The 16,023-nt window shown below is 37.9% G+C and overlaps 1 protein-coding gene and 1 pseudogene across 1 annotated transcript; one reads left to right on the top strand and one right to left on the bottom strand.

Annotated features, from left to right (window-relative positions):
- The first annotated feature begins 1,682 nt into the window (after positions 1-1,682).
- On the top strand, positions 1,683-3,290 carry LOC105777565 (polygalacturonase-like; annotated as a pseudogene).
- A 5,933-nt stretch (positions 3,291-9,223) lies between these two features.
- Positions 9,224-12,248, bottom strand: LOC105786689 (uncharacterized). The gene is made up of 7 exons (XM_012613190.1): positions 11,876-12,248; positions 11,134-11,213; positions 11,009-11,029; positions 10,630-10,768; positions 10,128-10,311; positions 9,771-9,905; positions 9,224-9,449 (listed from the first exon to the last, which is right to left on the bottom strand). The coding sequence occupies exons 1-7, from the start codon at positions 12,246-12,248 to the stop codon at positions 9,224-9,226; spliced, it is 1,158 nt and encodes a 385-aa protein (XP_012468644.1).
- Positions 12,249-16,023: the final 3,775 nt, after the last annotated feature.

Raw genomic sequence — 16,023 nt, 5'->3', positions numbered from 1 at the left:
ACTAGTTTTTCCTTTGATAAATATGGGTAGCAGTAGACGACAATTCGTGTAATTTTTCAAAATAATTTATTTATTAATTTATATTATTCAAATTTTCTTTTTATAAATATTTTTGTCTTAGTGGCAAGAGTAATTTAAATATGAATTTTTAAAGTTGTCAACATTGGTATTAAAGTAAGGCCTTAACCTTTCGGCTGGCAGTGTGGTTGTTGACAATTATATGGCTAAAAATCAACCCTCTCTTCTTGATTTATCTTCCTTCTCATTAAATTTTATATTAGCCGACATAGTACCAGCCTGTGGATGCCAATGAGACGCGAATGAGCATCCTCTTTTCTGACATAATAATGCATTGCTTGGCTCCTCTGCTAAGGGTTCGATTTCCCATTTTTTGGAGCTTTTGGGCATCTTTAGTTTGCTTATTTTTGCTCAAGATTTTCACATTTATTGGGTGCTTGAGTTGTGTCCATTGTAACAGCAATGAGGGCATGACAAAACTCTCCACATCAAGGTCTAACCTTCTCAGCCCTAATGGCTAAACACCAACATGTGATAGAGTTTTCAACTCGATTCAAACAGAGTATGATTTTCTTTTGTAATTCATTTTTTATTTACATCTTATTTTGTACATTTATCCGAGATTTCATCCTCACTTGTAATTTATTTCGTTGAATGGATTTTTAAAAAAAAAAACCTTACCATTGAATTGAAATAAAATAAAAGCATACTTGCATATTATGTTTATTCTTTAAAAAAGAAAAACAAAGGTACTTAGTAGCATTATAACTACACTTGTAGACCATTGCGGGTACATGAAATAATTATATGAAATGGCAATGAGACTTTGAATTCAAGTAATCTATCCAACAGAGTTGGTGCCTCTTGGCTTGTGACACTTTCGTTTCATTGAAAATGGTTTCAGAAAAATATTTTCTACATTTTCCTGTGTTTGTTTCATGGAAAACAGTTTGGTCAATTGAAAATAACTTAGAAGTCAACGAAAAATAAGCCCTCTTTTCCTCTAGAGTAACCTACCCTTTACGAGTGATTTTATTTTTATATAAAAATTAACTTAAGTCAAGCTTAATATTATTATATTATTAATAAATTTTTCTTTTTAAAATTAATAAAATATTATAATTTTCAATATTATTAAACATACATATTTAATTATCTATTTCTAACCATGTAATAAATTATTAATATAATATAGAAAATAAATTAATAATGGATAATTTTATTCATCGTTTTTTTATACAATGCCTAAAACTACTCATAACTCCTCCCCAACCCTTAATATAGGAGAGCATTAATGCCCTTCAACATGCTCGAACCCACGGTCTCCTGCATGTGCAACAACGTCGATGCCAATCGAGCTAAGTCGACAACTTTATTTGTCATTTTCATTTATATATAGAAACCTTAAATATATATATTAAGTCACGTGTTAGTTAATTATTTTTACTATATCAAGTTTGTTGGCAAATGAACGAGCAAATTCCCTTCCAAAAAGAAAAAGAAGTGCTAATTATAGTAAGTAAAACTTGGTCATATTATTTATCCACGCTAGTTAAAATAGAAAATGTTTATTTGGTTGTAATTCGGCCTTACTATCTCTATATAAGACGGTTTGAAACAAAAGAAAAGACATAAATCATTCTCTCTTTGAAGTAAATAAAAATAAAGTATGGCTATTCAATTTAATTGTGTTTCATCCATGTTAATACTAGTACTTTTATCCATATCATCTGTTGAAGGTTAAGGAGGAGGAGGTGGTGGTGTTATTGATGTTGTTGCAAAGTTTGGTGCAAAGGCAAACGAGAAAACAGATTTGAGTAAGGTAAGCAAAATATCATATAATTTTATAGTTAGCAGATAAAAGTATGCATAACTATTTTTCAAATCTCTTATCTTTATATGTATCTTTTCTAATTTTTTTATTTTTTTTAGCCATTGTTAGATGCTTGGAAAGAAGCATGTGCCTCGACATCTCCAGCAAAAATTGTTATTCCTTAAGGGATATATTTTTTATGAACAGCTACCTTAGATGGTCCTTGCAAGGCTCCTATTGAGATTCAAGTTGAAGGCACTGTGAAGGCTCCGGCAGACCCTGGTTCTTTCAAGGAGCCTAAATGGATTACCTTCAATAGAATTGAAAATTTCAAATTGTCTGGCGGAGGTCTTTTCGACGGCCAGGGAACCACTGCTTATAAAAGGGAAGGCTGCAAAAACCATGATTATTGTGGTTCACTTCCTATTGTAAGTTATTTTCTTATTGAGAAGTTATGACTTTTGTTTTTATAAATAGAATTAAGTAATAATAATTTTTTGTTTCATTCTGGAATTAAACAGAACCTAAGGTTTGATTTTTTAACCAACGCAATGATACAAGATATAACTACCAAAGACAGCAAGCAGTTCCACGTTAATGTTCTAGGATGCAAAAACATTACTTTCGAACATTTCACCGTATCTGCACGTGATGAAAGCCCAAACACAGATGGGATTCACATCGGGAGATCAGATGGGGTCAATGTTCTTAACTCAGAGATAAAAACTGGTGATGATTGTGTTTCAATTGGGGATGGTTCCAAAAATTTGGTTATCAATGGAGTAACTTGTGGACCAGGACATGGTATCAGTATTGGAAGTCTCGAATTATTTAAAAATGAAGAACCCGTTGATGGAGTTACAGTAAAAAACTGCACCTTCACTAACACTTCCAACGGTGTTAGAATCAAAACTTGGCCAGGTGCTGAACCCGGCACTTGTTCGAACATTCACTTTGAGGATATTACCGTGACCAATGTCAGTTCTCCTATTATAATTGATCAGAAATATTGCCCATGGAACAAATGCAAAATAAATGTATGTACATATTTACCAAAACCGTAGGAGAGCAAAAATAGTTAATTGGTCATTGAATCATTATTTTGTTGATGCAGGAAGAATCAAAAGTTAAACTAAGAAACATTAGTTTCAAAAACATTCACGGCACTTCTGCGCTTCCAGAAGCTGTCAAGATTATTTGCAGCGCTACTTTACCGTGTGAAAATGTGGAACATGCCGACATTGAAATTACGCACAGTGGACCGACTGGACCTGCAGTATCACAATGTTCGAATGTGAAGCCTAAAGTTAGTGGCAAACAAAATCCAGCTCCATGGTCCGCCCCTATCCCAGCAAAACCTACCCCGACTGCTTAATCAATAGCATAGGTATAAATTTTTTGATGAGGTTGTAACTCTTATAATTATATTTATTTTGCAAATAAATTTTGTTTTGTTTTACATTCTATGTTATTAAGAATATTTTCTTAAACTTAATTATTTTTAAAATAGACTTCAACAAAAATATTGCAATGTGATAACATTTTATGCATTTAGGCTTATGATATAATTATTTTAAAATACTATTGAACCGTATACTATTTAATTATTTTGTTTTTATTTATAAATTAGCATAATAAAATTTTAATAACCAATATTTATACATTGTATCAATTTAGTTTTGATTCTAAAATAACCTTTAACTTTGACACCATGTATAATTTGATATTTTTATAGTTCGGTTTTTTTTATGACTCCTTCACCTTAAAAGCTAAAAATAAATTTATTAATTAAATTTGACCCAAAATATATTAAAATTGAAAATCTAAAATTTAATATAATAATTTTATCTTTTCTTCTGCTTTTGAATTTAACCTTGAATGTTACAAATAAAAGCAAAACTGTAAAAAATACAAAATTGCACTATATAAATATTAGGGGTTGAATTTTTAGAATCAAGATTAAACTAACATAATGTATAAACGATTAGAGCTAAAATTACTATTATGTCAATATTAAAAGCTGTCAAAGTTTTATAAAATGTTTGGCGATGCAATCCATCAAACTGGTTGAATCAAAAATCGATGGTTTAACATGTTGAACCACTTGTTCCATTATTAACACTGAATGTAATCATAGGTTGAAAATTTATATAAAATTTTTAAATTTTAAATGATAATACCCTAAATTCAAAGACAAAAAAGAATTTAATTGTCAGATTTAAGTGACGAAGTGGATAAAAGAATAAACCTAATAGCCAAATTTTTAAATGACACCACGATTCTCCAAGCACTTTTTTGAACAAGGTTGCCAGTAGTTATTGGAGGGTCTTATGCTTATTTTATCCCAATAGCCTATATAAAAAATGACCCATCATTACAATGAATTAGTGACTCCTCCTTCGGCTTACGTACTAAGCCGTGGCATTGGCTGGTAGGTGCAACAGTTTAACATAACTGTCAATCAAACAAGCACTTCTCAAGGAAAAATCGAGAACAAGTTACCTAAAAACCATTGTATAACCGAAGAAAATCCTCCCTAGATTAAACTCAAATATTATGAAACTCCAACTTAAGGCCTCGTTGGCCTTATAATAAGGACCAACTCCTCATTGCCAATATCATAGTTATGTTTCAGGGAAAACGTCAGACTCCTAGGATTGACCCAGGTTGGAAGTCACCGAGTTGATCAGATAACTGCTGGCTTCATAATGTTTTTCTCTATATTTGGTATATGTCCAACATTGATACGCTCGATATTTTTATATATATATTTGAACAATCATGCTGTGAAAAAAAATGTCGGTAATGACAATATATCGCAAAAAAAAGAGAAATAAAAAATAAAGAACACACAAATTTTTACGTAGAAACCCTTTCGGGAAAAAACCACGAGCAGAGGAGAAGAAAATTCACTATGCCCAATTTAAATGATTACAAGAGGAGTAGACTATGTCTATTTATAGGTTTTTAAAACCATATTCTAATAGGAGTGTAGTAAGATTGAAACACCTAATTCTAATCAATATCAAATATATGGAGTTTAATAAGGTTTAAAAAACCTTATTCTAAAATAAAATAAAAGAACTGTAGTTCTATAGGGATTTTACTTTTATTTTATTTTACCACTGTATTTTATTTAAATAAGGATTCAGGTCACTTAATTCTAATAATCTTCACCTTGAAACGAATTCTCAATGAACAAGTTCTTCATCCCGAACTCTCAACGAACAAGTTCTCCACCTCTTCCCAAAAACCCCTTAAGGGTTTAACTTCAACAATGTACACAAACCAAGTATAAGCAATGCATAAACTTGGTTATAGGAAGTGACTTAGTCATCATATCTGTAAGATTTTCATGAGTACTAATATTACTCCAAACAATATCACCACGAGCAATAATATCATGAACAAATTGATTCTGAACATCAATGTGTTTTGTTCTCTCATGAAACATTTGATCTTTTGTAAGGAAAATGGCACTCTGACTGTCCCAAAATACTATATTGATTTGAAGGCCTTCATTGAGTTCATTAAAAAGCCCCTTCAACCAAATAGCTTCTTTACAAGCCTCAGTAATTGCCATGTACTCAGCTTTAGTGGTAGACAAAGCGATTGTAGTTTACAAAGTGGCTTTCCAACTGATTACACAACCTCCAATTGTAAAGACATAACCTGTAAGAGATCTTCTTCTATCAAGGTCTCCAGTAAAATCAGCATCAACATACCCAATGACTCCATCTCTAGTTCTTCCAAACTGTAAGTATCCTAAAATCCACTGAACTGCTTTCCAATGTTCTTTACTAAGATTTGCCATGTATCTGCTAACTGAACTGACTGCATATGACTTGTACTCAATCTCATCATCTGCTTGTGGGGACAAAGTCGATGAAAGTCTGAAATGGGCTGCTAAAGGAGTACTAACAGGCTTAGCACTCTGCATATTGAACCTATAAAGAACTTTCTCAATGTACCCCTTCTCAATTAGATACAATTTACTTGTTTTTCTATCTTTGAGAATCTCCATAAAAAGTATATTCTTTGTAGCTCCCAAATCATTCATCTCAAATTCTTTACTTAGTTGGGCTTTTACCTTTCTTATCTCTCCTTTATCTTTCGCTGCTATCAACATGTCATCAACATAAAGGAGTAGATACACAAAAGAACCATCACTGTTTTTCTTAATGTACACACAACTGTCAAAGCTACTTCATTTGAAATCATAAGAAGTCATAAAAGAATCAAACCTCTTGTACCATTGTCTTGGTGACTGCTTCAAACCGTAAAGGGACTATTTTAGCAAGCAAACATAGTCCTATTTTTTTGAGACTGTAAAACCCTCTAGTTGTTGCATGTAAATATCCTCCTCAAGTTCTCCATGCAAAAATGTAGTTTTTACATCTAACTGCTCAAGATCCAAATCATGCATGGCCATAATACCAAGCAAAGCTCGAATAGTAAAACCCTGCAAAACATATAATTTGGCAGTCTTTCTCTGCCCTTTCATCACATACTTTTTTCTGGAAGGCCTCTTGTAAATGTTCTCAATTTATGCAGTCAACTTGTATACCTCTTACGACAAACTACCACCAACGATATGCCTCCTCTCTTAGCGAGGACATAGTGCTCTTCAACTTCTGCTCCGGAGTACAGTCTAAATCCTTCACAATTCTCTCTGTCGACTCCATCCAGTACTCAGCCACCGTTGGATTCTTACAACAACACCTTTGAACATTTCTATCCCATTCGATTGGAGCCTCTCTGCAACGGATCCCCAGTCCAGTTTGGGCTCCATGTAACACCCAAACGCGGCCTAGACGTTATGGTCGTATTTGGTGTGTCACATTGAAGTAACTCCCAAATCTTAGACTTGTTGATCAAACTCGTTTATTAAGTTTGGAAACCTCTTTAGTAATGTTTAACGGAACACTTAACCAACTGTTTATCGTATTAACTGCTATTATTATATTAAGTTGATTTAAAATGCAGAAGCATTTGAAAACTCTAACATTTAAAGTTCGTGTCTTTGAAAATCATAATTATTTTAAAAATTTGTTTTCATAAGCAAAGCCCAATTAAAGTTAAAAACCCAATTAAAGGCTTTATTACAAAAAAAAACCCAACAAATTATTAAAATTAAAATAAAGGGAAATGTAAACATCAGTAATAGTTGTGTGGCCACCTCCGAGTCCCTCGGAGCCCGGAATCATCTATGGTTGAGGATTACCTGCACAGTTAAAGGAGATGGTGAGTTTATGAATCTGAGTGTGTAATCCCCTTCTAAACAATCACTATGCAACATGCAAAATCAGTTTGGGCTTGAGCCCTATACAACATCAGTATAGTGTGGGCCATAGTCCCATACAATAACAGTGTGGGCCTTAGCCCAAAATGTTAATTAGTACAAATGTAGTAATGCAACCCATCCCAATCCAGCCAACACACCACTCCGTACCACCAACACAGCATGTGGGGATAAAATCGACCGACCTAGCCAACACACCAATATCGCAACAAAGCTGCCAGCATATAGCAACTGCAGCAAGGCTGCTAATAACAGTATCGTAATATAGTTGCCAGTATCAGTATATGTGGCATAGCCATCAGTTCAGTACACTTCCCCTATATTGGAATCCCAACCCCATGCAGTATGTCATGTCATAAATCATACGTGTATGCAGTATGTCATACTTAATAATAGTCACATATACCATAAAGCAAATCGATCATACATAGCATAAGGCCAAAATAATCACTTCATCTCCTAGGGTATAACGGTCATTTCAACCCATAGGGGTATTTCGGTCATTTTACCTTTCAAGGGTATTTTGGTAATTTTATCCTTTGAGGGTATTTCGATAATTTTACCCTTCAGGGGTATTTCAGTAATTTTACCCTTCGAGGGTATTTCAGTAATTTTACCCTTCGAGGGTATTTCAGTAATTTTACCCTTCGAGGGTATTTTAGTAATTTTTCACCCCAAGCCCATGGAGGCCTCTACAGTCCAACATCTAGTTTCGTGGGCTCAGTTTCCGTACGAGCGATCTTACCCTATGTGACCTCGATTATCGTGCTTCGAATTTTTGACTTTTACAATTCGCGGTAGAGGGGGTGTGGATACACTCCTAATTATGAAGACGCGTAAAATCCATGGATGTCGAACCTATATTTGGCAATCAAACTTCGTTAATCGATTACACAGTTATAAAATTAATTAAACTTAAGTTGTTACGATCGCTGACTTACCCAACTTCGATTGAGCGAAGAAGAACAGTTCGCTTGCTCAGGTATTCGCCAACCCTCGTCCCTTCACGAGATTCTTAGGCACCAACTGTAATTGGCAAGCACTTAAGTTGATTTGTTTAGGGGGAATCACTTAATTTTCTATACTTACCCAGCGAACGAGAATACGACGACGAGAAGTAGCTCGATGATTCGCCCCAAAAAGGAAGGGGAATTTGGCGATCAGAGGAAATAAGAGGGGGAGGAGTTGATTGGGGAGAAACCGAACAGGTGAGGAGGAAAAAGAAAAAGAAAGGTGGGGGAGGATAGTTGTGAAATTTGGCCACAAGGAGAGAGAAGGGTTCTACCAAAAAGGGAAGAAAGAATCAGGTTAGGAAGAAAGGATGAGAGAAGAAGAACAACTAAATGAAATGGGGAGGAGGAGAGGAGCTTTTGGCAGCAGAAGAAGAGAAAAGAGAGGAGGGTTTTAGCCAAAACAAAGAAAAAAAAGATGAGTAGAAACAAGTTCGATACTTGCCGAAATGTACACTTAACGCGAAAAGAAAGTAACCCGAAGTTGGCGAAAAGTTTCACTGAATCGAAAGCTTCTACTGCCCAGTGACTAATTCGGCACAAGCCTAGCCAAAACCTTGAGTACAAGTTCCCCAAATTGGGACAACTCTCCCTCTTAACCACCCCTCGATTTTCTCCACAATTCTCTCCCCTTATCACTCCACTGTTTTCTCCTCAACTTCCTCCATGACCAATTCAAACTTCCTTCGACAGTATTCCACTCCAACTCTGCCACTTACATGACTCAAGCAGCAAAATAACAATTCATTGCGTACCCCAGGACTAGAACCTGAGACCTCAAGAATACTTCACACGCCACCTACCACTAGACCAAAGGCTCATTTTGTGTCATAAAACAAACACTATTATTTTTAAAACCTATCTACTAGCATCCAGGTTCATTTAAGAGAAAAAATTAAAAATTGTGCAAAAGCCTAGACTTGAACCCAGGCTTCTCAAACACCCCCATACACACCCACATCACGTAACCATTGAAGCAAACAAGCAATTGCGACAAAACATGCAAAAATTAAAACTTGAATTTTTGGGAGGTTACAACTCTACCCCCTAAAAAAAATTTTGGCCTCGAAATTTACCTGGTCAGAAAAGATGAGGGTATTGTTGTCGCATTGCCTCCTCGGGTTCCCACGTGGCTTCTTCTGAACTGTGATTACACCAAAGCACTTTAAATAGAGGAATGGACTTCTTCCTTAGTACTTTAACCTCATGATCCAAAATTTGTACTGGCTCCTCCTCGAAGGTCAAATCCAGCCTAGCCTCTATCTCCTCAACTGACCCTATGTGAGTAGGATCGGAGCGATAATGTCTTAGCATGGAGACATGGAATACATCATGAATTCAATCCAGGTCTGAAGGCAACTCAAGCTGATATGCAGTCGGTCCCACACGCTTTAGTATCCGGTAAAGCCCAATGAACCTAGGGCTAAGCTTACCCTTCCATCCAAACCTTAGTATCTTTTTCCATGGAGAAACTTTGAGAAATACATAGTCCCCTATAGAATACTCAATCTCTCGGTGTTTAAGATTCGCATAGGACTTTTGCCTATCAGATGCTTCCTTCAACCAGTCTCAAATCAATTTCACCTTCTCTTCGGTAACAAATACTAACTCTAGCCCCAGAACTCACCGCTCGCCTAGCTCAGTCCAACAGGTAGGAGTACGACAGCTACGACCATATAATGCCTCGTACGGTGCCATTTGGATACTAGACAGGTAGCTATTATTATACTTAGACTCTGCTAACGGCAAATAGTCTTCCCAACTGCCTCGAAAAACCATTACAGAACACCTCAACATGTCCTCTAAAATTTGAATTGCCCTCTCAGACTAACCATCTATCTGGGGATGAAATATAGTACTAAAGTCTAGTTTAGAACCTAAAGCCTCGTGTAATTTCTTCCAAAATTGAGACGTAAAGCAAGGATCTCTATCCAATATTCTAGAAATCGGTACCCTATGCGGTTTTACGATCTCAGCCACATACAACTTAGCCAACTTCTGCAAAGAGTAATCAGTACGGACTGGTATGAAATGGGCAGATTTAGTCTGTCGATCTAAAATAACCCATGCCAAATCTTTCTTGGTAGGCGTTAAGGGCAGCCCACTCACAAAATCCACGGTCACTCCCTCCCACTTCCAAAGTGGAATCTTAACTGGCCATAGTAACCCTGAAGATAACTAATGTTCAACCTTCACCTGCTGACAAGTTAAACACTTAACCACAAAATCAGTTACTTCACGTTTCAAACCTAGCCACTAGTATAACTCACGAAAATCTCGATACATTTTATTGCCGCCTGGATGCATAGCATAAGGACTACTATGCGCCTCTCGCAGTATAGACTATCTCAAATCATTATCCATCGGAACATAGATTCTTCCACGGAAACACAACACTCCTTCATTATTCAACCCAAAATCTGAGGTTTCCCCATTCTCAACCTATCGAAAATGAGAAACCAGTGACTCATCCATCAACTATTTACCCTTAATCTGTTCAGTCCACGTCGGTCTAACTTGCAACTCAGCCAACAAGGTACCATCATCAAATAGGCTGAGACGAGCAAACATCACTCTCAATTTAGATACAGGCCTACCGTTCAAAGCGTCAGCTACCACGTTAGCCTTACCAGGACGGTATTCAATCGAGCAATCATAATCCTTAAGCAACTCTATCTATGTTTGCTGCCTATGATTCAACTTCTTCTAAGTGAGGAGGTACCTAAGACTCTTGTGATCTATGTAGATAGTACACTTTTCACCATAGAGATAGTGCCTCCAAATTTTAAGTGCGAATATCACTGCCGTTAACTCCAAGTCATGCATAGGATAATTCACCTCGTGTGGCTTATGCTAACGAGATACATAAGCAACCACCTTATCTTCCTGCATCAGCACACAACCCAAAACATAACGTGTGATGCATTGCTATATATAGTGAATTCCTTTCCAGACTCTCGCTGTATTAAGATAGGGGCCTCAGTTAAAACTTTCTTCAGTTTCTCAAAACTTTCTTGCTTCCTATCAGTCCAGTTAAACATTACCCCTTTACGCAACAACTTAGTCAGAACTGCAGCAATTAAGGAAAACCCTCAACAAAACGTCTGTAATACCCTACCAGACCCAGAAAGCTTCGAATCTCAAATACGGTCTTAGGTGGTTTCCAATCCAATACAGTTTCAATTTTTCGAGGATCAACCCTAATCCCCTCGGCTAACACCACGTGACCTAGAAAAGTCACTTCTCGTAGCCATAACTCACACTTGCTAAACTTAGCATATAGTTGTTTCTCCCTTAAAATCTGTAGAATAGTTCAGAGATGTGCATCATGTTCGTCTTCGGTTCTCGAATACACCAAGATATCATCTATGAATACCACTACGAACCGATACAAGTAAGGTTGGAATACTCGGTTCATTAAGTTCATGAAGGCAGCTGGTGCATGAGTCAGCCCAAATGGCATCACTAGGAACTCATAATGACCATAACGAGTCCTAAATGCAGTCTTATACACATCAGCCTCCTTAACTCTCAACTGATGGTACTCAGAATGAAGATCTATTTTGGAGAAAACCAAAGCTCCTTGCAACTGATAAAATAAATCATCTATTCTCGGTAAGGGATACTTATTCTTGATAGCCAGTTTATTCAATTGTCGATAATCGATACACATGCGCATGGTCCCATCCTTTTTCTTTATGAACAACACTGGTGCTCCCCACGGAGACACACTAGGTTGAATGAATCCTCTATCCAACAGTTCGTGGATTTGAGCTTTTAACTCCACCAACTCATTCGATGTCATCCTATAAGGGGCGATGGACACTGGAGCCGTTCCTGGCAAAAGCTCAATTCCAAATTCAACTTCGCGGCTCGGAGGCAACCCAGGGAGCTCATCAGGAAATACATCCGAAAAATCCCTAACTGTTTTGATATCTCCAATAGAAGGACCCCAAGAATCAGATACACTAATATAGGCTAGAAACGCCTCACAACCCTTGCGAACCAGTTTTTCGGCCCTTAAAGCAGAGATCACATTAGAAAGAAAATCCCTTCGCTCCCCAATCACAGCCACCTCCTTATCCCCATTAGTCTTTAATACCATCCGCTTAGCAGCACAACCAGATTTGCACGGTGTTTAACCAACCAATCCATCCTCAAGATTAGGTCAAATTCACGAAATGGTAGCTCCCTCAAATCTGCTAAAAATATAACTCTTTGAACCTCTAGGGGCACATATTTCAAAAACTTGTCTACTATTACTGATTGTCCTAGTGGACTTAACACAGTTATCTCATTACCAGTACTCTCACACATGATACCCAATGTGCCAATCATAGTGCATGAAATGTATGAATGTGTAGACCCTATATCAATTAAAGCAGTGTAAGGTACATTATGAATTAGGAACGTACCAGTTATAACATATGGAGTGTCACCATCCTCATGGCGACGAGCAGCATAGACTAGTGCTGGCGGTCTTGCCTCATTGTTACCAACCCCTCTACCATATGTTCCACGACCTCAACCCACACCATTTCCACCTATAACTGGCCCACGGCCCCTTGGTGGAGGCTAACCACCTCTCATTGGTTGAACAAAACCCTGACCTGCAACTTGCATCTGAGTAGGCCTCTGAGGACAATCCTTAACTTGATGCTCTTTTGACCCACATCTGAAACATGCCCCAATCTTCTTCAAACACTCACCCAGATGATGTCTGTAACACCCTAAACCCGACCTAGACATTACGGTCGGATCTGGCGTGTCACATTGAAGTGTCTTTCGAAAGATTGGACTCGTTGGTAAAAATTCATTTCTAGGTTTGAAAACCCCTTTATTACTAATTAACAATCATCTAGTCAAAAATGTTTACCTTGTTATCTGCTATTGTTATAAAAGGTTGATCTAAAATGGTGATATCTTTTGAAAACTCTAATGATTAAATTTTGTGTCTTTGAAATAGTAATTATTTTGAAAGTTCATCCTCTCCTAAACTAGCAGTTTCAAATAAGTAAGTAAAAACCCAATTAAAAATTTAAACAAAATTAAAGGACTTATTACATAGACAAAACCCAATATAAACTTTAAATTTTAATAAAAGTAAGTGTAGCATCGTCATTGCTCAGAGCCACCTCGAGTCCCTCGCAAAGACCGAATTCGCCTACAACTGGGGATTACCTATACAGTTAAATAGAGGGGTGAGTTTACAAAACTCAATGTGTAATCCCCTATCAGTTGATCAGTATGCAACAAGCAGTAACAGTAGCCCAATACAGTAATAATGTGGGCCTTTGCCCAATACAGTAACAATGTGGGCCTTAGCCCAATACAGTAACAATGTGGGCCTAAGCCCAATATAGTATCAGTACAGTGCAATAATGCAACCCATCCCAATCTAGCCAACACACCACTCCATACCACCAACACACCATGTGGGGATAAAATTGACCTACCCAGCCAACACACCAATATCGCAGCAATGATGCCAGTAAAATAAATAGCATATAGCCATCAGTAGGTCCATAGTCATCTTGGGCGACCCGTGCAACCTTATCAGTACGGTACACTTCCTTCAAATATAACAACGCATCCTCATGCAATATGTCGTGACATAATATCGTACGTGTATGCAAAATGTCATCCTCAATCAGAGTCATACATATCATAGATCAAATCAGTCATAACATAAGGTCATAATAGTCATTTCATCTGCTAGGGGTATAAGAGTCATTTTACCCTATAGGGGTAATTCAGTCATTTTACCCTATAAGGGTAATTCGGTCATTTTACCCTGTGGGGGTAATTCGGTTATTATACCCTATGGGGGTAATTCAGTCATTTATTAACCTCTCAAAAGGTCCCTAGTCGCCTCGATAGACTCAGGTAAGCTAAATGGTCATAACAGTGTAAATGCGCCCAAGGCCTAGTACTCGGCCCAAGTGGGGTTGCACAAACCCACACGCTTGTGCAGCCCGTTCAGTCCAAATTTTACCACGGCTATGATATCTACTTAGCCCCATCCAGTATTTTGCACAAATCGTGGATTTCATCTGTGTGGGGCCCACAAGCCCAATGAGCCGACACGGCCCATTTCGGCCCAACGTGGCCCATTACGGCCTAAGCCCAGGGAAATGCTCATGCAGCCTCAATAGTTTATCACCCATGATTCGCAAGTTTGGGTTTCCACATGAGCGATCGCACACTCGTGTGTTCTCAACGCCATATTTTAGCTTTTCAGCTTTTTCTGTTTTACAGTTACAGTGCGGTGGTTACACTCTTATTCCAGAAATCAATGATCATCACACCTTTGGTTCCTAGGCAATGTGCCAATCAACCTCGACCACCACCAGTTAGGAATGGAAGCAATGCAGGTTGGAGAAAGCAACGAAAACCTTGAAAACCTCGCTGATCTCCCATCGAGAACAAGGAACAAATAAGATGATATATATCTTTTTGACAACAACAACCTTCCAAAATCCCAATATTCTCTCCTCAAATCTCTCCAAATATCCCTCCTCAATTCTCTCTATGACCAATTCAAACTCCATTTAGCAGTATTTCAATCCAACTCTACCACCCACACGAATTAGGCAGCAAAATAAATAATCCCTTTTTGATGTGCCACCACTCAAACCTTAGACCCAATGTACACTCCACACGCCCCTTACCACTAGACCAACAACTTCTTTATATCATATTTTAACCACAATAATTTAAGAACTTACTATCTAGATCCAAGGATTTTATTCACTTAAAATAAAATTTTTGCATAAGCCAAGGCTGGAACCCCTCACTTCTCGGACACTTCCAAACACTCCTAAATCACTTAACCATTGAAGCAGACATTCACTTATGTCACTTCCCTGCATAATTAAATATTTATGTGCAGTCTTCTAACTCTTCCCTTGTTCAAAACATATTTCTTCTAGGCCCAAAATTCGGGGTGTTACAATGTCTCCGACAATCAGCCCAAGACTGTGGTCTTGCCACAGAAACCACAGCTCAGACTGGCCCATCAAACCTGGCCTTTTTTTAGGCCTTCCAAAAGAACTTAAGGGCTCTAGATCCTTCCTAAACCTACCCCTACATTTCTCATGGTTCTGGCGCTCAGAGCGCTTCACATCCTTGGTGATTTTTTCCACTTCAACTAGGGGAGCAAAATCTCGCTCCCTCTACGAAGCTATCAGTACTCGCAACTCATCTCGGAGGCCGTCCTCAATCGCACATAGCGTTCATACCTATTTGCCACTATTCCATGAGAAAGAAGGCTCAATCACAGAAACTCTGCCCCATATTCAGCCACAGTTTTATTCCCCTGGACCAAACTCAAAAATTCCTTTCTTCGGGCGTCCACATAAGTTGCCCCCACATACTTTCCTTGAAATGCCGACTTAAAGAAATCCCATGTTAACCAATCTGCCTGAGTACCTTCTCTTACAGTAAGCCACCACTGAAAGGCTTCATCTCGCAGTAAAGACACTGCACCTTTTAACTTTTGCTCAGAAGTGCAGTCAAGGTCATCCATTATTCTTTCCGTGGCTTCCAACCAGTATTCAGCCACATTAGGGGCTACTCCAGAAATACACCTAAATTTTTTTTTCCATTCGGTCGAAGTCATTCTGAAATTGACCCATGGCCCACAGCACCTATACTAGTCCCTGCGACCCTTTCCAGAAACGAAGCATAGCTTGGGATAGTGCATCATCCCCAGTCGCTCGATCGTATGATCCTGACTCAGTCACCGGTGAAGCTGGTGCCTCCTTAGCCTCAACATTAGGCATGTGGCCTGACGTCGAAGACCCAGCTCTAGCACTTTCTTGATCTCTACCACGGCCTCGTGTACCCCTTCCATCCAGTACTCGTGTACCTCATCTACC

The sequence above is a fragment of the Gossypium raimondii genome, chromosome 2 (genome assembly GCF_025698545.1).
Source record: "Gossypium raimondii isolate GPD5lz chromosome 2, ASM2569854v1, whole genome shotgun sequence".
NCBI classification, from domain to species: Eukaryota; Viridiplantae; Streptophyta; class Magnoliopsida; order Malvales; family Malvaceae; genus Gossypium; species Gossypium raimondii.
The sequence above is the reverse complement of the archived record's forward strand: the minus strand, read 5'-3'. Positions and strand labels throughout refer to the sequence as shown.